General features: G+C 46.7%; 1 protein-coding gene across 1 annotated transcript in view; it reads left to right on the top strand.

Annotated features, from left to right (window-relative positions):
- The first annotated feature begins 16,618 nt into the window (after window positions 1-16,618).
- Window positions 16,619-26,641, top strand: part of OCM2 (oncomodulin 2) — a 36,020-nt gene continuing 25,997 nt past the window's right edge. Inside the window, exons 1-2 of the mRNA XM_079120144.1 lie at window positions 16,619-16,895; window positions 16,988-17,034. Of these exons, the coding sequence (XP_078976270.1) occupies window positions 16,881-16,895; window positions 16,988-17,034 (62 nt within the window). The 5' untranslated portion in view covers window positions 16,619-16,880. The remainder of the gene's footprint in view (window positions 16,896-16,987; window positions 17,035-26,641) is intronic.

Here is a 26,641-nt window from a genome sequence, read left to right as displayed (position 1 = left end):
TCTTGCTTCCTGCGGCCACGCTCCTTTCCCTGAAGAGTCCTGGGGTTGGAGGCTGGGCAGGCCTCAAGGAACAGGGAGTCAGATGCTGGCAATCCTGGGTCTGTCTTTGGCCAGGAAATGAGTCCCTTCTGCATGGCCATCTCACCCCCACTTCTCTCCTGCTGACCAACAAGCAGACCCACAGACAGGATGACTTTAGAGCTAGCAGTGTGGCCTCTTGGTGGCCAGGTAGCCACCGAGAAGGCCCTGCCTCCACCTGTGACCAGCTGGGTTTCCCCACGCACATAATATGGATAAAAAGTTCATGCTGGGCAAATCACTGTGCTGTCAGCACAAGGGTAGGGATCTCCAGGAGGTCTCAGGTCCAGGTTCTTGGCATCCCAAGCAAAGAGTTGAGCAAAACTCAAGAGGTTGGCAGGCAAGGCAGAGGTTTATTGAAAGCAAAAGAACATTCTGGAAAGAGGAGTTGGCCAAGTTGCAAAGTGGCTCAAAGCTACACCATGGAGCTTGCTCTTATTGGCCTATGCTAGCTCTCCCCCTGCTCCCCTGGGTGGACCTGGGGTTGATCAGTACCTTGATTGACAGCTGAATCTGATATAATTTCTTCTCAACTGCTCATGCCTAAGTTTCTTTTCCCACTGGAAAATGCACAGAAGGGGGCAGAAACTGCAATGATAATGATATGTTAATTAGCAACAAGGTCACTTTAGGTCAGTCTCTGGGGCTATTGCGAATGCCCAAGATCAGGGATTTTACCTTCAGGGTCTTGAGTTCCCCTTTAACTGCAAGATAGCCCAGTTTTCCTGTGTAGGAAGTGCATTGCATGGGGCTGAGGGCCCTGGCCCTTCCCTACCCCCTATCTCCAACCTGACATTGTACCTAGAACCCAATGCCTGACAGTCAACAGGTCCTCGTGCATGAGAGCCTTTATTGCTATGATTGTGCCCAGGGGCACAGGCGGGGGGATGGGCATCACTCGTAGACATGGGTTTGAGCCGAAGGGGGGACTTCTTTCCTTTTTTTCTTTTTTCTCTCCTTAGGGTCTCTCTATGTTGCCCCAGGCTGGCCTCAAACTCCTGAACTCAAGTGATCCTCCTGCTTCAGCCTCCTAAGTAGCTGAGACTCCAGGTGTGCCACTGTGCTCAACAAAAGGGGAATTTCTTAAAGGATATGGACATTTTACAGCTGCTGTGAGATTAATTGTATTCCCCAAAAAGGTATGTAGAAGTCCTAACTCCTGGTACCCGTGAACGCACCCTTATTTGGAAATAGTGTCTTTCTAGGTGTAATTAAGATAAAGTCACACTGGATTAGGGTGGGCCCTACATCCAAAGGCTGGTGTCCTTAAGAAGAGAAGAGACACAGATACACCCAGGCGGAAGACCATCCTGTGGCAATGGAGGTAGAGATTGGAGTGATGTGCCACAGCCAAGGACTACCAGGACCTGTGGGAAGACCAGCCTTCAGCAGGAGCATGGAGTCCCAGCCTCCAGAATTGTGGAAAAATAACTCTCTGTTGTTTTAAGCCACTTGGTTTGTGATCATTTGTTACAGGGGCCCTGGGAGACTAAGACACTATCCAACAATAGCACCTGGTCTGCTGTGGGTGGGGCTCAAAGATTCAATGGGAAGAGAACCTGCAGCCTTTGGAGGAGTAGGGTTCTTTAAGGGCTGTGTCTGCAGGCTTCCATTTAAGTTAGTCTCCCAAAGACTCCATAGCACCCTAGATGCCAGGCTGAGCTCACTCATTAATTCTGCAGCCTCTTCCCTCTCTGCAAGATTCCTGTCTGTCTACTTACAATAAGTGGCATTGAGAATGTAATCATAGAAACCATCCTCAAAATAGGTTCTCACTCAAATGATTCCATCACAAATTACAAAATTAAAAAGCAAAATTGGGAAAGAAACCATTTCAACACTACTTAAATGGCTAGACCATTCAGATGGAAAATTTACCAAGTTCTTTTCACAAGGACAGTCTAATCTCCTATACTGAAATCTGGTAAAAATAACTCCCCAAAGAGAAGTCTGCAGAACAATCTCATGTCTAAACATCAATGCAAAACAATTTTTTTTTTAAATTTAAGAATTCTAGTACTCCTTTTTAAAGACACAATGCCAGAATGCAAGGCTGGTTCAATGTCTAAAAAACATAATGATAGTGCATCCATTTGAAAGGTCAAAAAGAGAACTCTTCCCTGTCATGACTGTACAAGTGGGTGGATCATCATGTTTAGAGGGGAAACACTAGAAACATTGTACTTTTTCTTTTTTGGCACCAGGAGCACTTAATCACTGTGCCACATTTCCCAGTCCTTTTTATTTTTTATTTTGAGACAGGGTCTCACTTAGTTGCGTAGGGTCTCGCTAAGTTGCTGAGATTGGCTTTGAATCTGCAATCCTCCTACCTCAGCCTCCTGAGTCGCTGGGATTACAGGTATGTGCCACCACACCCAGCAAAAACTTGTCATTTTAAAGGGAATAATAATGAGACTGCTCACTTGCTTCAAATTATTAAATCTTGTTCAGGAAAAATTAGTTAAGGTAAGTAAACAAGAAAAAGAAAAAATATATATTTGAAGTTGTAATTACTGGCAGATAGAATAACTGTACAGTTCTCCCTGCCTTGTCCACAAGGGGTATGTTCCAAGACACCAGTAGATGCCTGAAACCAAGATAATACTGAAACCTACCTACCATGTTCTGTTCTTGTAAGGAATCCCACGGAAACCCCGCCCTTACCGGTGCAGCCATTTTCCCCACCTCCCAACCACTTGTCAATCTGTGAACATCCTAGCTAGCTATTGGTTCATCAGTCAGCTTGCAAGTATCCTTCTCCATTATTGGTCCCCTATTAGCCCAGCGGAATTCAACTGGTTTACTGTAGCTACCTGGCCATCTTTTCTCATCCTTCTCTCTCTCCTACTCACTTTCTCTATCCTCCTTGCTTTCACACTCTTTCTTGCGTGTGCCCTTTCTCATTCCCTTTCTTTGCCTCTCATTTTCTCTCTTACCCTGCAGGGAGATACTCTGTTTGCTTAATAAACTCCCTTATGTGATTTCCCGTGTCCGGTGTGGTTTCTATGGGATTCCTTACAGTTTTTACCATAAAGCTCAGCAACATCAGCACATGATGTTTTTCCCATTTCCTGACCAAGTCAAAAACTTTTACCTGTTAAAGGAAGGTTTTTCTGGTTTCTGTTTGGCATATCTGAATTTCCAATGTCACTTCTCACTCTTGTGCTTTGGGGCTATTATTCAGTAAAACAATGGTCCTTGAATACAAGTACTGTGAAACCACGGCTGTCAATCTGATCACTGAGATGGCCGCTAAGTGACTCATGGGCACATACAACATGTATCTACTGGACAGAGGGATGATTCCCATTTCAGGCAGGAGTGAGGTGAATGGTGTGAGAGTTCGCCATGCTACTCAGAACAGCATGCAATGTAAAACTTGTGAATTGTTTACTTCTGGAATGTTCCATGGCATATTTGTGCATCTCAGTTGACCACAGATCGCTGACACCACAGTTCCAGCTAGTTGCCAAACTGTTACTAAGTACTAAGTAGGGATTACTGTTTCTAGATGTTGAAAAGAAAATACATGTGTTAGGATAGACTTCCTTGGGTGTGGGTGATAGTTTAATGTTCATGAAGCAGTCGTATAAATAGTATATTACCTATATAATATATTATATAGTATATACTATATATGCAATACATAGTTATATACGCTATATATACTATAGCATATATAGCTATCCTTATGCTATATATATACTAGATGCATATAGTTGTATGTGTGTGTGTGTGTGTATATATATATATATATGTATATATATATACTGGAATCGAACCCAGGGGTGCTTTACCATTGAGCCACATCCCCAGCCCCTTTTTCTTTTGGGGGGGGGTGCTGGGGATCGAACCCAGGGCCTTGTGCTTGCAAGGCAGGCACTCTACCGACTGAGCTATCTCCCCAGCCCGGCCCTTTTTATTTTTTATTTTTGACATAGATTTTCCCTAAGTTGCTTAGGGTCTCACTAAGTTGTTGAGGCTGGCCTTGAACTTGTGGTCCTCCTGCCTCAGCTTCCTGAGTAGCTGGGATTACAGGTGCACACCACTTCGTCCAACCAACAATATATATTAAATAAGGTGTTATGAAACAGAAACACGCACAAAGGAGGTTATGTACTGATGCGTTGATGAAAATTTGTGATCAGAGGTTCTTGGAAACCTCACCCTGTATTTTCCCTGGAAGCAATGGTTTGGAGTGCAGACATTTGGTGTCTGTGGCAACCTTAAAGAACATGGATAGGGAACGTTGGCGATGGACTGTAACTGACACCACAAGGGAAATGAATATGTTAAAAAAAAAAAAAAAAAAAAAAAAAAAGCCAGCTGCCCGGGCTGGTGCAGGAAGAGGAGCCTGCAGAGAACGTAGCTCCAGGGAGGTGGGGTCAGCAGGAAAAGAACCTGCCACACCTCCCCTGCCTAGGACAGCGAGAAGAGGGCTGACAGGCCCCGGGGCCACGATCTGAGTGGAGCGGGGAGCCAGGGGGAACAGAAAGAGGCTGGGAGGCAGAGAATTTAGAGACATCTTTTGGGAAATTTGGCTACAAAAGAAGAGAAAATTGGGGATGACCGGAGGAGGGTGAGGGGGTCCCTGGAGGGTTTCGAGTGTTTTGTTCCGTTTCTAAGGAGACAGGCTAAAACCAGATGAGAAGCTCCCAGCCAGGCTGCTGGGAGTTAGCAGGAGAAGAGAAGGGGGTCCAAGCCTGGTTCAGCAGCGGGTTTGGACAGTAGAGGGGACGGCAGGGAGGGCCGGTCTGTGTTTAGAAGAGGGGTTCGATTCCTTATGTGGGGGGACATGAAGCCACTGGCTCAGAGGGTGGGGAGTAGGAACCGGGATTGCAGGGGTGGTGAAATAGTTACTTTACAGTGTGGAGGCCACAGGACCCCAGGGTCGCTGGGGAGGGCGTGTGCCCAAGGCGAACTCACAGTAGAACCCCTGGGTCTGCATGATTCCTGGGCTTCCCCATCCTCAGCCCTCTGCCAAATACTCATCTCAGAAAGCAAATTACTCTTTTGTTTTGTTTTGTTTTTTGGTACTGGGGATTGAACTCTGGGGCACTCGACCACTGAGCCACATCCCCAGTCCTATTTTGTATTTTATCTAGAGACAGATTCTCACTGAATTGTTTAGCATCTCACTTTTGCTGAGGCTGGCCTTAAACTTGTGATCCTCCTGCCTCAGCCTCCCGAGCCACTGGGATTACAGGCCTGTGCCACCACACCCAGCTTGCAAATTACTTTTGTTCACAAACCTCCCCGCATCCACTGGCCATTTACCAGCATCTCTAAGAGATGCCAGTGAAGAAGCAGAGAACATACACTGACAGAAACCTGGATTTAAAGAGACATATGTCTACAAACTACCAAAACCTTAGCCTAGAGAACAGAAGTCAACCTTGCCATGCATTCACAAGGTCCGAGGCTTCTGGTTACGGGTTCGAAGAAGAGCTTTACGGTCAGCTCCTCTGATGTCAAGATCGGCCAGGAAGCTGGCTTCGTTCCACCGGCGGGTGGCAGAGACCCAGAGCAGTCTCCTCTCCCCTATAGGTGCCATCTGTGCCTGAGAACAGCCCTCCCCGCTTGGCTGGCTCCGTTTCTGAGAGTCTGTAAGGGAGCGAAGCTTCTCAGATGTGAAGCCCACGGGAGACCCACACATATGAAGCAGTAGACCAAAAAAAAAAAAAAAAAGAGGCAGCTCAAAATAGATTCTGTCTACAGCAGAAAGTGATTTTGGTGCCAGAATGGAGCAGACTGACCAAAGCTGAGACATTTCAAGGTCCTCTGGGGAACACACCACAGGCAGTGGGTAATGGGATCTTAGGTTGCACGGGGACCACTGGGGTGCAGGTGGACCGTTGCCTTGATGGAGAAGCCTGCCTTTGGGGCCTGGCTTTCTAGAACCCCCCCTCCCCCCAGGACGGACTAGCAGCAGGATCTGTGGCAATCCTTTGGGAGAGAACACAATGATGTGCCAATCAGGACATTTCTAAAGACCAGAGGAGAAAAACCAGGGTGGTTTTTAAGTAAAAGGTTTTTAAATTTTTATGCACAGGGGCTGAGGATATAGCTCAGTTGGTAGAGTGCTTGCCTTGGATGCACAAGGTCCTGGGTTCAATTCCTGGCACCACAAAAAGAAAGTATGCAGGTGTTGGTGGCACAAGCCTGTAATTCCAGCAGCTCGGGAGGCTGAGACAGGAGGATTGCAAGTTCAAAGCCAGCCTCAGCAATGGTGAGGCACTAAGCAACTCAGTGACACCCTGTCTCTAAATAAAATACCAAATAGGACTGGGGATGTGGCTCAGTGGTAAAGTGCCCCTGAGTTCAGTCCCCAGTACCAAAAGGAAAAAAAGGTTTTATGCACAGTTGCTGGGTATGGCGGCTCCCACCTGTTAATCCCAGCAACTCCTGAGGATGAGGCAGGAGGAGGGCAAGTTGAGGTCAACCTAGGCAACCCAGCAAGACCCTATCTCAAAATTAAAAAAAAAAAAAAATACAAAAACTGGGGGGTGTAACTCAGTGGTAAAGCACTTGCCTCACACGTGTGAGCCCCTCGATTCCATTCCCAGCACACATGTGCACGTGTGCGCATGTACACACACACACACACATACACACACACACACACAACCTCGATACCAGGGAAAAAATAGACAAGTTAGTCCACATTGAAATTAAAACCCACAAACAAAACACAAGTCACATATTTTGGGATTAATTTCTTGCCCAGACGCTGGCCAGACCAGCCTTGTCCCCAGGTGCCATCTGCACGCAGCAGGGACAACTTAGCACATGGAAATGCCTCTCTGCTCCCTCTTGGGCTGCCCACTTGTCACTTTGGCTCATCCAGCATCCTGGGCATGGCCAACACTTGTTTTTTGTCCTTGGCTCTGGGCTTAAGGAGGAGTTCAAACTTTCGGCTTCCATCCTAAGAAACTGGACCTAGCCAGACACTTTCCCAGATTTAGACATTTACCTTGGTTTTTTTGTAAAGAGAATTTGTATTCTCTGGAGTTAAAAAAAAAAAAAAAAGCATGAGATAGCCAAGTGGTGGTCCATACCTGTAATCCCAGAGATTTAGGAGGCTGAGGCAGGAGGATCACAAGCTCGAGGCTAGCCTCAGCAGCTTAGGAAGGCTCTAAGCAACTTAGCAAGACCCTGTCTCTAAATAAATAAATAAATAAATCAAAAGCACTGGAGATGCATTAAGTGTCCCTGGATTCAATTCCCAGTAAACCCCCCACCATAAATAGCATGAGGTAATTAATTATTTGAGATTTTATCTGATACCAATCCCACTCACCCAGATGCTAGTCTGTAGAAGAACTAAGTTTAGGGTAGATCAAGTTCCACAGGTGACTCCTATTTCCTGCTGGAAGGTGAACTGGGGATCCAACTGCCCATCTCCAGGGGTAGCCTGAGGGCCAAGCATATGTTGTTGGGAGCACGGGTGGGGGACGGTGATTTCTGATGTCAAGTTCCTGACAGTGTCAGGACTCCCTGGGGACCTGAGGCCATTTCTGGGGGTTTGAGATGCTCTCTCAGGCTGGAGCCTCGTGGTGAACATCCGTGCAGGAGGGGTCTGCTCAGCACCCTACGCTGCCATTGCTTCTTTCCTTCACTCCCTGGAGCCCCTTACCCCGCCATGGTCAGCAAACATGCCCTGAAGCGTCACCAGCTCCAGGCACTGCCTTGTGATAGCACTTGGTCCCAGTGGCAGGCTGGTGCTGGTGGTTAAGAGACAGAATCTGGAGTCCATGACTGAGTTTAACTCCTGGCCCTATGGATGGAGCAAACCATTCATTTAGTCTTTCTGGGCCTCAGTGACCTCGTCTGTCAAATGGGAATATTAATGACACAGACTTTGTCTTCATTGATTTTTTTTTTTTTTTTTTTTTTTTTTTGCTGTAACTGACTACCACAGGCTGGGCACTTTATGAAGGAAAGAAATTTATTTCTTATTTATTTCTAGAGGCTGGGAAGTCCCAGGCTAAAGGACTGCAACTGGTGAGGTCCTTCTTGCTGGTGGGGACTCTCTGCTTTTCCTTACCTTCCTCCATGACACCTATTTTCAAATCATGAACTCAGCAGAGTCTCAAGGTGATGCTGGGCCTCATCTGGTGAGACAGCAGGTCTGTCAGAGAGCTCTCACTTTTATAACCAAAGCTCCTCCCTTGTTAGCTATTAATCCATGAATGGTTTCATCCACTCACAAGAGCAGAGTCCCCATGACTAAATCCCCTCTTACAGGTCCTACCTGGTCCCACCTCTTAAGGCCTCGCAAGGGGCATTACATTTTAACGTGAGTTTTGGGGTCATTCAAACCCCCACACACACTTCATAAGGCTTATTGTAGCATTCAAATGAATTAATTTAGCCAGGTGCAGTGGCACATGACTTTAATACCAATATCTCAGGAGGCTGAGGCAGGAGGATCACAAGTTCAAGGCCAGTGTGGGCAGCTTAGTGAGACCCTATCTCAAAATAAAAAATAAAAAGGGCTAAAGGGATGTGGTTCAGTGGTAGAGCATCCCTGGGTTCAATCCCCAGTACAAAAAAACTAATTTATAGACAAAACACTTAGAATAGTGCCTGGCCTGGTATAAGTTCTATAAATAATTAGTAGTGTTATATTTTAAGGGTAGTCAGTCCCCCAAAAGTAAATCAATGCATAAGATAGTTCCAGAAACTTAGTGTCCATGAAGAAAACAAAATAGGAAGGAAGATCTTAGTTTGAAGATACAACATGCAAATCAGGAAGTCTCTAAAAGCCTGAGAGAGAAAATACAGTGGCTTACAGTTGAGTCCTCTTTTAAAAGTTAAATTTTATTATTATTAATTTATTTTTACAGACTGCATTTTGATTCATGGTACACAAATGCGGCACATCATTTGTTTTCTATGGTTGTACTAAATTTTAGTTATATATGTATTACATGTGACATTCGAAATACCTTTTCCATATAAAAATTCGAAATGTTACAGATCAGGGTTCTCAGAAGCAGGTCTAGAAAGGGACAGCCAGACTCCCGGAGATGGAGCCAGGACTACGACCCTTAATCCAGTCACCCTGACTGCATCCCAGAAATACGGGTTAGTTCGCGTTAGAACCAGCAGAGTTTCTGATAGAGCCAGAAGCTGCCCTGGACAAACACCCAGAGATGCGTCCCATGTCTGATCTGTTAATTAGATACATTCTTTCAGGTTCCACAGAAGGGCCACATGGACTCCAGACCTGCTCTCTTGGAGACCCTCCCATTCCCAGGCATGGGTATATCTCTGGTTTCATTTGGAAAGTTTGGTAATGGTAAGGCAAGGAGGCATTTCCTTACCCTCCTCCATGATACCTATTTTCAAAACATGAGCTCAGCAGAGGCACCCAGGTCCAGGAAGCCACTTGTGTTAATTAAATAGAGAATGCATTTGCCCTTTAGAAGTGACAGTCTCCAGACTTGGTGTCTGGACTGGATTCAAATTCTGGGGGCTCCTTCTGGCAGGGGGTCAGTGCAAGTCAGCACCCGGGATAGTGGCCAACAGTGTACATCCTGTCTCCATACTGTATGTGGACACACAGGCTGCCCAGAGGCCAATCCAAACTGCAGGGCTTCTCTCCCCTCTTCCCCTTGCCTGTTTCCCACGTCACCCAACCCCAAACTCTCTAGCCTGGTTTTGGGTTTGAGTGCCAACAGAGGCAGACTGGGGATGTCAGAGCAAAGACGGTCACTTGTGCTTGTTGCTTTGGGGCCAAGCCATGGTGATGACTGGCATTCTCTTCCCCAATGACATCAAGCCTGCTCTGACCAGCTGCAAAGGTGAGGGGGTCCTCTCTCTTCTTAGGACATGAAGGGTGGACTTGCCCCAAGGTTGCTCAGTCCAGCCTTCTTGTTTTCAGATGTGGAAACTGAAGCTCAGAAGGGATGTGGGTTTATCCAGGGCTTAGCTGGCTTGCTTGGTCTTGCTCCCTGATGCCAAGACCATGGCTCATTCTGATGCATCTGGCATGTAAGGGAATGATTACCTTGACAGACAGCACAAGGTTGGTCTCAAGTGCACAGGTGCCGGGTTCAGGCTGTCCAGGTTCTGCCTCTGCTTGGCCACTCACCAGCCCCAGGACACCAAACAACCATTTGATTTCCATTTAATAGCTATTTAGCTTCAGAAAATCCATTTGTAAAACAAAGATAAAAATAGCAGCTGTTTCATACAATAGATGCCCAGTATCTGACATGTGGTTAAGTACTCAATAAATTCTAGATATTATCGTTATTGACTTTGACATCTTTCACTGGGGTCTATTTGTGAATTACGGCAAGATGATATGTTGCAGAAGAAACTGGGTGCATTTCTTTGCTATGTGTGGCCAGGTCTGCAAATCTGAAGAGTTGCTTCAGTTTGCATTAGCACCCAGTCACACCTAGGGATAATGTGTAAATTTGGAAAAAAAGAAAAGAAAAAAAAACCTCACTCTTTTAGAGGTACTGGAGATTGAATCCAGCACACTCTACCACTGAGCTACATCCCCAGCTATTTTTTAAAAAAATAGCTTTTAGTCTCTTGTTAAGTTGCTGAGGCTGGCCTCAAACTTGTGATCCTCCTACTTCGGCCTCTCCAGTCTTTGGGATTACAGGTGTGTGCCACTGCACCCAGCTAAATTAGCCTGTTTGTGTTGAATACTCCTAGACTTCAATACTTTGACTTTGCTGTTTAGAAACTTAGAGGTGGTGATTGTCCACCATAGCAAATGTAGTAAAAGCCACAAAACTGTTCACTTAAAATGGTGAATCTGTTTTTTTTTTTTTTTTTTCTTTAACTTGACCCTGGGAATGGAACCAAGGGCCTCATGCATGCTAGTTCAGCATTCTACCATTGAGCCACATCCTCAGTCCTAAAATGGTGAATCTTATGCGATGTGAGTTTCACCTCGGTAATACACACAAATGCCTAACCCATCTACAAGGAACATTCAAAAAACAAAAAGCAAAGAAAAAAAAAATACAAAGAAGTACAAAGAACATTCATGGGGATGCCGATCAGGCTCTGTGTTAGTCAGCTTTGCATCACTGTAACAAAATACTTGAGATCATCAACTTAATAAGGAAAAACTAGCTCCAGGTTTTAGTGGTGTCAGTCCATGGATACTTGGCCCTGGTGCTTTGGGCCTGTGGTGGCACAGCACATCATGGCAGACAGTGCATGGCAGAAGAGGCCGATTCACCTCGTGGCAGCTGGAAAGCAAAAAAGAGACAGGAAGGCGCCAGGGTCCCCGATCCCCTTCAAGGACCTGCCCCCATGACCTAACTTCCTTCCACCAGTCTCCACCTCCTAAAGATTCTACCACCTCCCCGTGGTGCCACAGACTGGGGACCAAGCCTTATCACATGGACCTTTGGAGGACATTGAAGAACCAGGCTATAGCAGGCACATTTAGGTTGGACCCTATCTCATGTTAAAAACAAATGATAAACAAACAAAAAAAAGTCCTAGAGGGTCTCTGTGCCTCTCAGATCTGCAGCTTCAACTATAAAGCCTTCTTCTCCCAGAGGGGTTTAGCCAACAAGAACACTGATCCAGAAAGGAGTTTCCACCCTAGGACAAGGGGGGCTTCATCAAAGACGATGAGCTTCAGTAAAACTTTTCCAAATTTTGGGGGGTGGGGAGAGTGGACAAAGCCAGAGTTAAAGGTCACTGGGGATTGTGACTTCTATGGAAACCTGGGAACAGTCCCCTGAATCCCAACCTCTCCAGTTCCCCCTCCACCCTGTCTCTGCCCTGGCAGTCCATAGGAAATCCAGGGGCTGCCAGCCATCAGAACAACAGCTACACCCACTGGGGTTCACAGGATGCCATGCAGGCCTCCCTGGCAGCCTGGCCAGCCTCCTAAAGCACCCTGTTACTCCAGACTGGTTCTGACGCTTTTCTCACCATCTGCCTGGCCCCTGACAATAAAGGGACCCAAACCTTCCTCCAGGTAGGAGACTCTGACACAAATGGTAAGACAGAAACAGATATGAACCAGGCACAGTGGCACAGGCTTACAATCCCAGCTACTCAGGAGGCTGAGGCAGGAGGATTGCAAGTTTGAGGCTGGCCTCTCAGCAATTTGGTGAGACCCCCATCTCAAAATGAAAAATAGAATGATAATACGAATAAGCTGAAAGAGCAGGAAGCAAAAGATCATTTCAACAAAGAGGTAGAGATTCTCAAAAAAACAAAACAAAACAACAACAACAACAAAAAAAAAAAAAAAAAAAAAAAACCGGAAATCCTTGAAATGAAGGAAGCACTAAACCAAATAAAAAACTCAATGGAAAGCATCACCAAAAGACTAGACCACTTAGAAGACAGAACCTCAGACAATGAAGACAAAATATTTAATCTTGAAAATAAAGTTGCCCAAACAGAGAAGATGGTAAGAAATCATGAACAGAATCTCCAAGAACTATGAGACATCATGAAAAGAGCAAATTTAAGAATTATTGGGATTGAGGAAGGCACAGAGATACAAACCAAAGGAATGAACAACCTATTCAATGAAATAATATCAGAAAATTTCCCAAACCTGAAGAATGAAATGGAAAATCAAATACAAGAGGCTTACAGAACACCAAATGCACAGAATCACAACAGATCAAAATGAAAAATAAAAAGGGCCAGGGATGTAGCTCAGTGGTAGAGCACTCCTGGGTTCAATCCCCAGTACCAACCCTCCCACCCCAAACAGAAAGGAGCAGGTGGTGAGCCGGACAGCTTAACCACCCTGCCCCCACACACATGCACCTGTATTCAGGTGCTTCTCACGCCCACCTGCCCTGCCTATCCTAGTTCTTCTGCTTCCCTGCAGGGGTTCCCAGCAATCCCTGCCAAACCCAGCCCCTCCTTAATTATTACTTTTATTATTATAGAGGTCCTGGTCTGATTTTAAAGAGGACACTTTAGCTTCTCCAGACCTACGCCTGTCCAACCAGTAATTCTCAAGGAGAGAGTGAGAATCCCATCTGGAGATATTTGTAGCTATCACAACTGGAGAAGGGAAGGGGTGCCATTGGTTTCAAATAGGTAGTGACCAGAGGTGTCGTTAATTGTCCTACAACACACAGGACAGTCTCCCACACAGAGAGATCCTGCCCAAGATACCAACCGGGCCAAGGCTGAGAAGTCCTGGGCTAAATTTGACATTTGTGTGTGTTGAGAGAGAAAGCCCAGACCCAGGTTCCTCCATCTTGAGTAACCTTGGGACCCTTTAAAGGAAGTCTTGGCTGGGACTCCTGAGAATATACTATAGACTCAAGGCTCTGTGGATCTCTGCTTGAGAAGCAACAACTTCAGAATCTAATCTCTTATTCAATAAAAATCTGTCAACTACAAAGTGTCCTTAGAACAAAGGATGAGTGTTTGAACTGCTAAGATCATTGTTGAAAAGACAGAAAAGGAGCCCACAGGAACTTCTGTTACGATAGAAATGTCCTATATCTTGATCTGGGTCATACGTGTATGAAAAAATTTATGCATCTCAGTGAAAAACAGGCACACTGGAAATGACAGAAGCCAAGAGGCAAGTGAATGGAACAAACCGTAACAGGCTTTTTACCTGGCGAAGATAGAGGGAGGTGGAAAATTCTAGTACAAAAAACTAATCTCACCTCTTCCGGTATGGAATTAATTGATGACGGTAAAATTAAACCACACTATTTTTATATAAGTTAAAAAATTACAAAATGAAAACACTGAATTTTAAGAATTCTCCTAGAGACAACAGGCCTTGATTGGAGAAATTCTGGACGGGGCATGAGATGGGTTAGTACCTGGCCCCCATCTGTGCTGATCAGAGCGACAGCTCACTGGCCACACGTGGGAGCCAGCAGTATGTTCTAGGTGCCTCCTGTCTTCCACCCTCTTTCCTGGACTTACCAAGGCCGCCTTTGCAGAGCAAGAACCACATCTCAGAACTTTCTATTCCTGCAAGCCTACAGGTCTGTGTGTCCAAGTCAAGGTACCCCGACGTGCTTTGCCCCAAAACACCACGAACGCTGGCCCCAAGTGATGGTATGACCCGGAACACTTCCCCTCAGCCTCGGTGACCCCCAGGTTCCACCTGTCAGATGAAGCTTATTGTTTGCTGGGTTAACCTGAGACCTCCAGGGTGCTCCACAGTCCCACAGATGTCTACAGCTTGGAAAAAGCAGCCCGGGGCTCTCTGAGAGACGGTGTGCCCACCTGTAAAGCAGGGAAAACAACCCCTAAATCTTTGAGCTGCAGCAAGAACAAACTTGAGTTAGGAGATGTGAGATCCCGGGTTGGGTAGGACCAGTGCCTGGGGCTGGGTTTGAATCCCACTTTCCTCTCTTGTTAAATTATATGAAACCTGGAGCAAATTATATGACTCTGAACTTGATCAAAGTTGAGTTGACTGGTAAAAGAGCTTGCCATACTCCTTACCTCAAGGGATCGTTATAATTTGACAATCCATTTAATCCACGAGCAGACATCCAGGGTTTGGTGGCCGTGGTGATGGTGTTTGTGCTCGAGTTAGTGCTGAATAAATGTTGGCAGCTGTTATGAGCCTCTGCCTCCTTCTCAGGTTCACCCTTTCTGCCAGTAGCCTCTGCCTTATCTGTGGAACACAGAGGCAGAAGCAAGTTCTGGACCGAGGGAGAGGAGGGAAAGAGAGCAGATGAATGAGAGGGTTAGGGAGGGCTCTTCTCTCAGAGAAGAGACAGAGATAGATGGATGCACCACAGATACAGAAGAAGCTGCAAACCAGAGTCTAGATCTTAGGGTCTGCAAGCCTGGGTTCCCATTTTTGCTCTCACCTCTTGCAACCCATATAACTTTGCACAGGTCATTCGGTATCTGAGCCCGACACAGTATACCCATCTGTAAAATGGGAATTTTTTGAGGATCTCATGATGCAAGACACTGAGTTCTCAGAAAGTTTTCCTATGCAACAGACTCAGAACTGGGATCCAGACCTTCTGACAAATGAAGTTTGTGATGCTTTTCTCTTTCCAGTGACCTGGATATTAATGTATTATCCCAGAGTGAAAGTAGTCACGTCTTGTACCCTGACTGCGATGAACAACGATCCTTTATTTCCTAACCTGCGGCCACGATCCCTGGAGAAGATAATGCTCACATGTTACAGCTCATTATTATTATTTTTTTTTTCCTCCTGGAATGTCAACATCACTGTCTTCGTAAAATAGAACTTAGGGATTTGTGTGGGCAGGTGCTCTGGATGTTGAGCTGGTGATAGTCACACAGGCGTCCCAGAACGAACCCAGTCATTTGTCATCCTGCCCCCCCCCCCCGCCCCGCTTCATCCTGGGTCAGATTAAACTCAGATCAACATGGAAATTCACAATGGTCTGGCAGGAAAGTCCCCCTGTCCTTTTAGAGACAGCCTCCAGGGGATGCCTACAGGATAATCTCTGAGCCCTGGGATAGTCTGGGCGAGGGTCCTAAGAAATGACAAAGAGACTTGTCAGAGGGGAACTTTTCACGGACAAGGACAGGCAGCCCAGGGAGGGGCTTGCGTGGCAGCCCCAAGCCTCCAATCCAGGGACCCAACGAGGGCATCAAATCACAGTTATGTGGGGTATAATGGTGCACGTGCAGCAATGATCCCCTACAATACTATCACGTAGTATTTTTACCGTGCCTTTTCTATGTCTGGATATGTTTAGGCACATGAACACATCCCATGGTGTCACAGTTGCCTGCAGTATCCACTACAGCGACATGCTGTATGGGGTGCAGCCCAGGAACAGTAGGCCGTCCCACATAATCTAAGCGTGTGGCAGGCTGCAGGCTCAGGCTGGTGTCAGGCTGGTGTTTTCACAGCAACGAGGTTGCCTAACACTGCATTTCTCAGAATGCCACGCCGTGGCACCGACTCCGTGGAATGTCAACAGCCCTGCCCTCTTTCCACCTTGTGCCACCAGCAGGATTCACAGTCGCAGGGCGAGACCCAAAGACAAAACAGCCCAGCTCTTGGCCCCATCCGTGTAGCCGGAGTTCCGAGGGAGAGCCTTCTGGAATTAAAATCCATTTCACTCCGTGTTGAGGCTCCGGGTTTTTGTTTTTGTTTTTTAGTGCCAGGAATTGAATCCAGGGGTACTCAACCACTGAGCCACTCCCCAGCCCCCCACCTTTTTTTTTATACCTTTATTTTATTCACTTTATGTTGTGCGGAGGATCGAACCCAGTGCCTCACACGTGCAAGACAAGCTCTCTACCACTGAGCCATGATCCCAGCCCTACCCAGCCCTCTTTTTAATATTTTATTTAGAGGCAGGGTCTTGCTACATTGCTTAGGGCCTCACTAAGTTGCTGAGGCTGGTTTTGAACTTGAAATCCTCCTGCCTCAGCCTCCCGAGCTGCTGGGATTACAGGTGTGCGCCACCAGGCCTGGCAGGTCTGTGATTTTTTTTTTTAAATATTTTTTTCAGCTGTTGATAGACCTTTATTTTGTTCATTTATTTTTATGTGGTGCTGAGAATCAAACCAGTGCCTCACACATGCTAGGCAAGCGCTCTACCACTGAGCCACAACCCCAGCCCCAGGTCTGTGATTTTTGACACTCTAGCTGCCCAGGTCTTTGCCTGTGCATCTCCCAGAAGTTCCCAGCAGAGAGGAAGACCTGCGTAGGAAGACAGGGACGTGCCCGCAGACATCAGGTGGCTACAGGTGAAGATGACCCTGTGGCCTCTGGCTAGGCTCCCCTGGAAGCTGCATCTCTGGGTCCTAACCAGAGCGAAGCCCTGGGGCCCAGGGCACCTCGCCACGACATTCACTCGGACACCAGCATGCTTATTCCTCAGGTTTGCCCTGGAGTCTTGCACCCAGCAGTAATGACTTGATTTGATTGGCGTCCCTCCCTGTGCCACCTCAAATATGTTTCTTCTCTCAACAGAGTTCCAGTCCCTGGGAAAGGCTGAGGCAGCTCTGGGTCCAGCACAGGTAAGAGCATTTTGTCCCCGAAGCCCCTTGGTGCTTCTGGACTCATCTGCACGTTTCCCCATCACTGTGTGACGTTGACCTCTCAACCCTATGTTGCTAACTGCACCCTCAGGACGGTTGGCCAAGTAGGCATATTGGCCGTCACACTGTGGGTCCCAACGGGGCAGAGTCACAGGTAAGGGCGTGGCACTCACAGTGTGGCATTTGGGGCAGAAAAATAACGTAAAAAGAAACCCATCAAGATATCGGATATCTTTCTTTCTCCCTCCCGCACCCTCTTTCTCTTCCTGTGCTGACCTCTCTCAGGTCCGCCCCGCTTCTCATGATGGGCACCTTTGTCCATGGGGGCATCCAGCGTCCAGGGGAGATTCTGGTCCTGCCTGGATGGGGCATCCTGAGACAAGAAGGCAGCAGAAAGTAGCAGAAACTGCCACGAATGCTAGGAAATGGAAATGGCACCAGAAAAAAATAGGAACAACTCAACCGAAGGAGGAAAAGGATATTTGGTGAAGGAGCAGGAAGAAAACTCTCACATATAGGTTTAGAATATAAATCAGTATAAATTTCCAAAAGTCTACTTGGCAAATGTAGTACAAGTCTTCAAATTTAAAATGTGTGTGTGTGTGTGTGTGTGTGTGTGTGTGTGTGTGTAGAAAAATATGGGAAGAGATGGGCCAACAGAATGTAGTGGGTTATCTAGTCAAAGGAATCATGGACAATTCTCTTTTTATGGTGTCCCATAACCCACCCCCTCACTGTGGCTAATTTCCTCAATGAGCAGAAAAAGATATTTTTTAGAGCGCAAAGAAAGGAAAGAAGGACCAGACGACGGGAAGGTGACTTCTTTTGCACGGGAGACCCAGGTCAACCTGGAGAGAAAGATTGAGGATTAGTTTCCAAAGCAACATTGTCCCTAAACACACAGACTTGGGGCCATGCTTGGAGGGAAGTTTTGTGACCCTGGACAGGTAACTTGATCCCTTGAAAACTTGGTTTCTTTGTAAAATGGAGGGAAATACAGTCATCCCTCCGTTTCTGCTGAGGATCAGTGGCAGGATCCTGAGGACACCAAAAACCTGTGGCTGCTCGAGTCCATAAATAAAATATCTGAGCGTTTGCCTACAAGCTACAGACATCTTCCTATATACTTTAGATCCTCTTGATTACTTGTAATACCAACTACAATGTACATGCCACAGAAAGAAATCAGTGGTATGCCGTATTGTTAATCAATAATGGCAAGGAGAAGGTCTATGTGGTCGGTTCAGACATGGCTTCTGTGTGGTGTGGGGTGGCACTGGGAATTCAACCCAGGGTCTCACACAAGCTGGGCAAGCACTCTCTTGCTTAGGTACACCCTCAACCTTTTTGTTTGATTTACTTTTTAATTTAATTAAATTAATTAATTAATTTGTGTGTGTGTGCGTGTGTGTGTGTGTGTGTGTGTGTGTGTGTTACCAGGGATTGAACTCGGGGCAATCGACCACTGAGTCACACCCCCATTCCTATTTTGGTTTTCATTTAGAGACAGGGTCTCACTGAGTTGCTTAGCATCCCACTTTGGCTGAGGCTGGCTTTGAACTCAAGATCCTCCTTCCTCAGTCTCCTGGGCCACTGGGATTCCAGGTGTGTGCCCCACCTCCACCCCCATCCTCACCCCCACCTCTGGGTCTGGCTCCCTCTTTGTTTGATTTTTGAGACAGAATCTCACTAAGTCTCGGAGGCTGGCTTTGAACTGGCAATCCTCCTGCCTCCGTTTCCGAGTCTCTGGGACTGCAGGTGTGCACCACCGCACCTGCCTGGCCAGACACGACTTTTTAAAAATATTTTCCATCTGTACTCTGTTGAGTCCTAGGATATAGAACCCATGGATATGGAAGAAGGGGGAGCTTTGTAATTCACAAGTTTGTTGTGAGGATCTAAACTTGTGCGGTCCAATACAATAGTCACTAGCCACCTCTGGCTCCTTAAATAATGGAACCTTCAGTTCTCCGACTGCCACATTTCAGGGTTTGTGAGCCATGGGTGGCTGGCAGCCACCGCAACAGCCGGCCCAGATGGAAGACTTCCACCATGACAGGAGGTTCTACTGGCTGTGCTTTGCTAAGGTACGTGCAACACCCAAGCCCCTTTTAGGATGCAATCAACCAGCCGGGGTGTGTGATCAGAGGCTGGGGTTATGATTCTTTGAGAACCCCCCAAATCTAGGCCCACAGCAGTGGGGAGGGAAGTAGAAGAGGACCTCAGAGGAAAACGTAGAAAAAAGATTGAGCTGAAACAAGAGTAGAGTTTTTCTCTGGTAAGCTGAGAACAGAGATGTCACATCCTCGCTCCCCTCCAGAACAGCAGAAAGAGACTTCAACACAAAGCTTCATGTGCTCTGCCTGCTCCAGAGACAGAAGTCTCTGCCCCCAAAGAGATGAGGCCATGGATGCGGGTTGAGCAGCTGTGCTTAGTTGGAGGACCTGTAGATGGTAAAGGGAGCGGCTTTTCCTCCATCAGATAGTGTATTTACAAGTCAGGAAAAAATATTTCTGTGATTAACCTCATCTGTTTTGAATAGTACCCTTTCCAAAATCCCCCGGCGGTGATTTAAAGGCACGTGTGTGTGTGCACGTGCATGCAGGCTGACCGTGGGCGTGTATGTGTGTGCATGCACGTGTGTGTATGGTTAGCTCTTGGGGGAAGATACCAAGAAAGAGGATCGGAATTATTCTGCCCTTGGCTGTAGTTATCCTTGTTAAAATCTGACTTAGTTCATTCCATGGAAGTTCATTGGGGAGGGGAGGGACACGTGCCTGGGATGACAGCATTCAGCTTTACACGATTCCTGAATTAGGGAAAGGGGTCTAGCTGTCTTCCTGGGGTCAGAAGCAAAGACACACCAGGACCTCTACCAGAAGTCTCATCCCCTGGATGCACACGAGGAAGGGCATGTGCCGTGTCTGGTTTCCTTCTGCATACATATTTCAGCTGGGCATGTGAAGTTCCATTTCAACACCTTAGAAGGACTTCTGCCAAGCACATCTATTTTAGATCCTGTAGCCGCGATCACGCTCGCTGAGTGGGTGTGAAGAGCTGAGCAACCAAGGACTTTCCAACCCAACCACAGCCCCAGGCTCTGGCTCCAGTTGATGGCGCTTCCAGGATAATCACCCTCCCAAGATGCAGAAGGACCGTTGCCCTATCCATGGGGAGCATGAGGTCAGTTTTTCTTGGCCTGGCTAGACCACCAGTGTGGAGTTAGCTCCTCATCAGCATCAGCAGTGCCATGGTGGAGGAAGAAGGGAGGATCTGATGCTCCTGTTTGTACGAGTCCAGTAGGGACTAGGGGCTATCCAGTATCTCTCACTGCTCAGGCAAAAAGGCAGTTCAGAGAAATGGGATACAAATGGGGATTTTCACATCTCTAGATTACTAGTTCATCTTGGGTCCCAGACCAAAGGATGTCCCTTCATCTTCCTGGAGGAGAAGCCAGGCTCCTGGTTCACCTCCAAAGAGGTGAGAACCAAGGAGACACCAGGGTGCATAAAACTCAGTCCGTTCCCATGGTCGAGTCCCGTGGTACTTCCATCACTGACCGATGTCTTCAACAAGACTCCACCAGAGACTGCAAAATGGCACCCATAGGCCAGACTGTAGACTGTTTTGAGGGCCCATGCAGAGCTTGAAAAAAAAAAAAAATTGTAACTAACTGCCAATATTGAAACATTTGGAGATTTCCTGTGGGCAAAAAATAGATGCATTTTCAAATTCTCTTACAAAATTTGACTATCTGGAAACATGGAGCCCACATTTAAACCTGGCGAGCATCCATGAATTGAGCTTCAGGAGTGGCTGCCCCTACTTGCAGCCATGGATGGTGTCCCCTTCCCAGGAGCCTCATTGGCTCTGGCCCCGGGGGACACTGAAATGTATCACCCAGTTGGAACCCGGCAGTTCTCAAAGCATGTTCTAACCAGGAAGGACTCTTCAGAGCCCCAGAGGAAAGACCACATGCCCCAGGCCAGAGACTCACTATGGCAGTCCCAGCCCCCATCATCACCCCAGGTTGTGTTTATGAGGTACTTTCCCACATAGGACCTCACCTGATCCTTATAAAAGCCCTCCAGAGGGAAACAGGACCTGGTAATTACCTGCAGCAGGCCATCATTTAGGCCATAGTACTCTGCCAACCTGATAGGCTGAAATTTCACAGAAGAAACTTTCTCTGGGAGGGATGGGCACAGGACAAGACCATGTGACCTGGATAACTTAGGGAACTTTTTGATCCTGCAGTAACAGAGGAAGACTGGGATCGTGTGGTGAAAAGGGTCTGGCTGAGAGGAAAGAGCTGGCCGCCTGGTCCTGAAGAGGAGGGGCTGAAGGAAGGTGGAGAGACCCAAAGGCCCACCAGGGGCTCAGAGCTGTGGACAGCAGCGACCCCTGGTGGCATGAGGAAGCCTGCTCCCCTTCCTCTGGAACTTCAGCAAATCATGCCAGGAGTTAATACATTGGATGACATCACATTTAAAAGCTTTGGCAAAGCAAAGGAAACAATTAGGAAGGCAAAGAGAGAACCTACAGAATGGGAGAAAATCTTTGCTAGCTACTCTTCTGACAGAGGATAAATACCTAGAGTATATAAAGAATGCAAAAAAAAAAAAAAAACCTCTACACCCCAAATCACCCAATTAATCAACAGGCAAATGAATCACACCAACTTCTTTTCAAAAGAAGAAATACAAATGACCAACGGATGTATGAAAAAATCTTTTAATTTTCTTACCAATTAGGGAAATGCAAATCAAAACTACGCTGAGATTTCATCTTGCTCCAGTCAGAATTCTTGTTGAATACAAATAATAATAAATGCTGGAGAGGATGTGGAGGAAAAGGAATAATTTTATACTGTTAATGGGGTTGTAAATTGGTACAACCACTGTGGAAATAAGTATGGAGATTCTTTAAAAGACTAGGAATGGAATCCCTATAAGACCCAACTATACCACTCCTCTGTTTTTACCCTAAAGAATTAAGGGGATCACACTACAGTGATACAAGCACACCCATGTTCACAGCAGTACAATTCACAATAACCAAACTATGGAACCAGCCTAGGTGTCCATCAATGGGTGAATGGACAAAGGAAAGGTGGTATTATACATAATGGGGTTGTATTCAGTTATAAAGAAGAATGCAATTTTGTCATTTGCAGGAAAATGGATGAAACCAGAGACAATTATGTTAAGTACAAAGAGTCAAACCCAGAAGATCAGGGGTTAAATGTTTTCTCTCATATGTGGAAGAGGAAAACGGAAGAGAAAGGTGGTCTCTTGAAAGTCAAAGGGCCAAGCGAGTGCCCACCTGTAATCCCAGCAACTGGGGAGGCTGAGGCAGGAGGATCTCGAGTTCAAAGTCAGCCTCGGCAATGGCGAGGTGCTAAGCAATTCAGTGAGGCCCTGTCTTAAATAAAATATATAAAGGGCTGGGGATGTGACTCAGTGGTCAAGTGCCCCTGAAATCAATCCCCAATACCCACCCCCAAAATAAGGACTGATATAGCTCAGTGGTAAAGCACCCTTGGCTTTAATCCCCTGTACAAAAAAACAAACCAAACAAAAGTCCAAGGGAGATCAGTTGAAAGGGACCAGATCAGGAAAGGGACCAGAGGGTGGGAGGAGAGGGAGGTGGAAAGTGCAGGGGAGTGTATGGGCCTCATTATATTGTTCTATTGTGTGCATGTACGAGTGTGTAACAACAAATCCCACCATTATGTGCAACGCAATGAACTATCATGGGCCAATGTATAAAAAAAAATGCGGAGCTGGGAGTGATGGCACAGGCCCATAATCTCAGCAGTATCGGAGGCTAGGGCAGGAGGATCGCAAGTTTGAGACCAGCCTCAGCAACTGAGCGAGGCTCTAAGCAATTTAGCAAGACCCTGTCTTGAAATAAAAAATAAAAAAGGGCCGGGATGTGGTTCAGTGGTTAAGTGCCTCTGGGTTCAATCCCTGATACCTGCATCTGTGAGCCCAGGAGTTGTGGTCAACCTGGGAGATACAGTGAGGCCCCACCTAAAAAGAGAAATAATCAACTAATTATTTATGTCTTTACACGTGGATCCCGGAACAAAGATATTCTCTGATTACTCAGGTTTCCCAGCCATATCTCTGTCACCCTGTCTTGGCATTCAAGTCACCCTTTCACCTCCTGATAAAATTAATTCCTTCATAGAAGGAGGCTAATCTCCGGCTGGAGAATTTCAGTTAGTCTCTTTGTCACCCTGGGCCTCTGTTGAGAGGACTAAGCTGGATGTCCTCTCCAGGGGATCCAAGCGTGGCTATGGCTTGACCACCACAGCTCTACAGCTGCTCTGTTCAACATGGTGGCCATCACAGTCCACCTGAAGGGCCAGGAGAGAGTGGGAAACACATTCCTGGTGGACAAATAACGAAGGCTGAGCACGGTGGCCCTTGGCACTCACCCCAGTTGAAAGAGCATCAGCTCCCTGTACTCACTCGAAGGCCCTTCCCTGTGGTTGCCCTTCAGTGACCCACACCGGATGCACCTTCTTCCCTACCCATCATTTCTTCCCAGAGATGTCTGCACTTCCTCCCCATGACCCAGTGAGAGTCAGGGTAGCCCCACAGCTAAGGGCACAGATCGAATCCTGGCTGTGCCATGTCCAATCTGTGTGCCCTCCGGCAGATCATGAAACCTTGCTCCAGGCATCAGAGTCCTGATCTGGGAAGTGGGGGTGACCCCAGCACACACATGGTAGGGCTATTGTGACGATGGAATGAGTTGATACACATCAAGTGTACCAAATAGTCCCTGCACACGGCCTCCAGGGCTGCTGTAACGAAGTGCCGCAAACGGGGTGGCTTAACCAGCAGAAAAGTGTTTCTTCACAGTGCTGGAGGCTAGAAGGCCAAGATCAAGGTGTCAGTGGAGCTGGTTCCCTTTAAGAACTGTGAGAAATCTGCTCCCGGCCTCTCCCCTGGCTTTCGGTGCTTTGCTCACCATCAGACTTCCCTGGGCTCACAGAGGGACAACCCGACCTCTGCCTTCCTCTCCATGTGCGCATCTGTCTTTGTGTCCAGATTTCCTCTTCATTTATTTATTTATTATTTTTTGGTACTGGGGCTTGCACCCAGCAGTGCTTAACCACTGAGCCACATCCCCAGCCCTTTCTATTTTTTCTTTTGAGACAGGGCTTTGCTGATTTACTTAGGGCCCCACTAAGTTGCTCAGGCTGACTTTGAGCTCTCAAGTCTCCCAAGCCACTGGGATTACAGGCCAAATTTCCCCTTTATGTAAGGTCACTTACTTTATTGGACGAGGCTGCACCCTAAGGACTTCATTTTATCTTGACCATCTCTGGAGTGGCCCTGTCTCCAAATAAAGTCTCGTTTTGAGGTATCAGGGTTAAGATAGAACACATCTTTTTGGAGAGACACAATTCACACCCACACCCACATGGTGAGAACGATGTGGTTCTGTAATGAGGACAGGAGACGGAATTGGGAAGAACGTGAATAACCAGGGATTAACGCTTTCCGCAGCCTTCACAGACATCCTCTGCCCCGATCCATGAGAACTGGTGAGTTAGTGCAAATGACTCCTTTTTGGGGGGAGGTGGGGCGTACCGGGGATTGAATTCAGGGGCCACTGAGCCACATCCCCAGCCCTACTTTGTATTTTATTTAGACAGGGTCTCACTGAGTTGCTTAGCACCTTGCCATTGCTGAGGCTGGCTTTGAACTCTCGATCCTCCTGCCTCAGCCTCCTGAGCCTCTGGGATTGCAGGTGTGCGCCACTGGGCCCAGCGGCTACTTCTTTTTGATGGAAACCCTTTCTATTCTATTTTAAGCAGCCAGAGGGCAGAATCCATGTCTTCTAAATCTTACAGCTCCCTCCCCAGAAATCACACAGCGGAGCTTCCATGAAGTAAGTCCCTAATGAACCTGGTCCAAATCCACTCTCACAATGTCCCTCCTGTCAGTGGTTCTGAGGTTCAGGGAACTTTGCTGGAGTTTCAATTTTCAGACAAGTGTAGACTGTATGTACACATGGTCAGTTGCCACCACCCACCTCCATGAATTATCAATATTTAAACCATATGTAGCATTTTATGAATCTTTTATAATTCACCAAGGGTGGATACTCCACAACAGATTCCTGTCTGCCTTGAAAATAATCTGAACTATGCAATGTGCTCACACCTTAGCCTAACAAATCCTTTGGAAAGGGTTCCCCCCTCTCATTCTTCATATCTAAAATGACTTGGAGATAGTTTGGTTCTTCTGGAATGATTCGGAGACATTTGACATTATTTCATAAGCTTCTCAAACTTGGAGGCAAGGACCTTCCTGGTTCCTCATCCCTTATTGCTTGGGGCCAGCAGTGTTTGGGGTTTCAGATTTTTTTTTTTTTAATTTTGAAATGTTTGCCTATATACATCCTGAGAGACCATGGGAAGGGGACCCAGTTCCAAACAAAATTCATTTGTTTCATATACGCCTTATGCACATAGCTGGAATGTAATTTTACACACTATTTTAAACAATTTTGTGCCTGAAATAAAGTTCCATGGGGTGGAACTTTCTACTTCTGACATCCTTTCAGTGCTCAAAAAGTTTCAGATTCCGGAGCATTCTGGATTCTGGATTTTTGGATGAGGGAGTCTTGATGTGGACTCAGGGACAATGGGGCTGATTTGAGGTCACCTGGCTTGTGATACAGCTGATTTGGGGACTGGACCCCAGCTCTCCTGTCAGTCATATCCTGCCTACTTGATGAAGATGTGCCAACTCCAAAGAAAATTGTCCAGGATGCGGCTGGAGCTACCGCCTTTGTGGGACACAGCTGTCTTTAACCACAAACACGTGGCTGCGGCAACCACCGCAGACTCCTCGGGGAGAGTTGACTGCCTTTAGGGCTGAAAATAAACTCATTCTCTGAAATAAGAAACCTGTCAAACTGCTTTGCCAATAACAGATTCAGATACGCTGTTATGGACTGGATCTGGAACATCCCCTAAAGACAGATATACTTAAAGTCTCATTCCCAGTGCTGCGGTGTTCAAAGGTAAGATTTTGGGGGAAATTTCTGGATCATGAGGGCTCCAAATTCATCAGTGGATTAGAAATTCAAGTGGACTACTTCTGGAAGGTCATAGACGATGTAGGTAGGTAGAGCCTGGTTGGAGGAATTAAGTCACTGGGGGCCTGCCCCTGGGGACTCTATCTTGTCCCTGCCTCTTTTCTTTCTCTCTTCTTACCAGAGCAACTTTCCTTTGCTACACTGTTCCACCATGAGGTGCTGCCTCACCTCAGGCTCAAAGCAATGGAGCCAACCAACCATGGACGGAGACCTCTAAAACCAAACCAAAATAAATCTTTCCTCCTTTAAGTTGTTTTTCTCAGGCATTTATTACAACACCACAAAGCTAACTAACACACACATTTATTATGAAGTCTCCAAACTGTTTCTGTGGCAAGAGTCATATTGTAGCTTAAGAACGTGCACTCGAAGGCAGCAATAATGAAAATTCGACATGATCACAAGGTCTGCTTTTCATGTCAGCATCTATTTCCTGGTGTATTTGTTTGTTGTGTCCCTG

This window comes from Sciurus vulgaris (assembly GCF_902686455.1).
Source record: "Sciurus vulgaris genome assembly, chromosome: 18".
Taxonomy (NCBI): domain Eukaryota; kingdom Metazoa; phylum Chordata; class Mammalia; order Rodentia; family Sciuridae; genus Sciurus; species Sciurus vulgaris.
The sequence above is the reverse complement of the archived record's forward strand: the minus strand, read 5'-3'. Positions and strand labels throughout refer to the sequence as shown.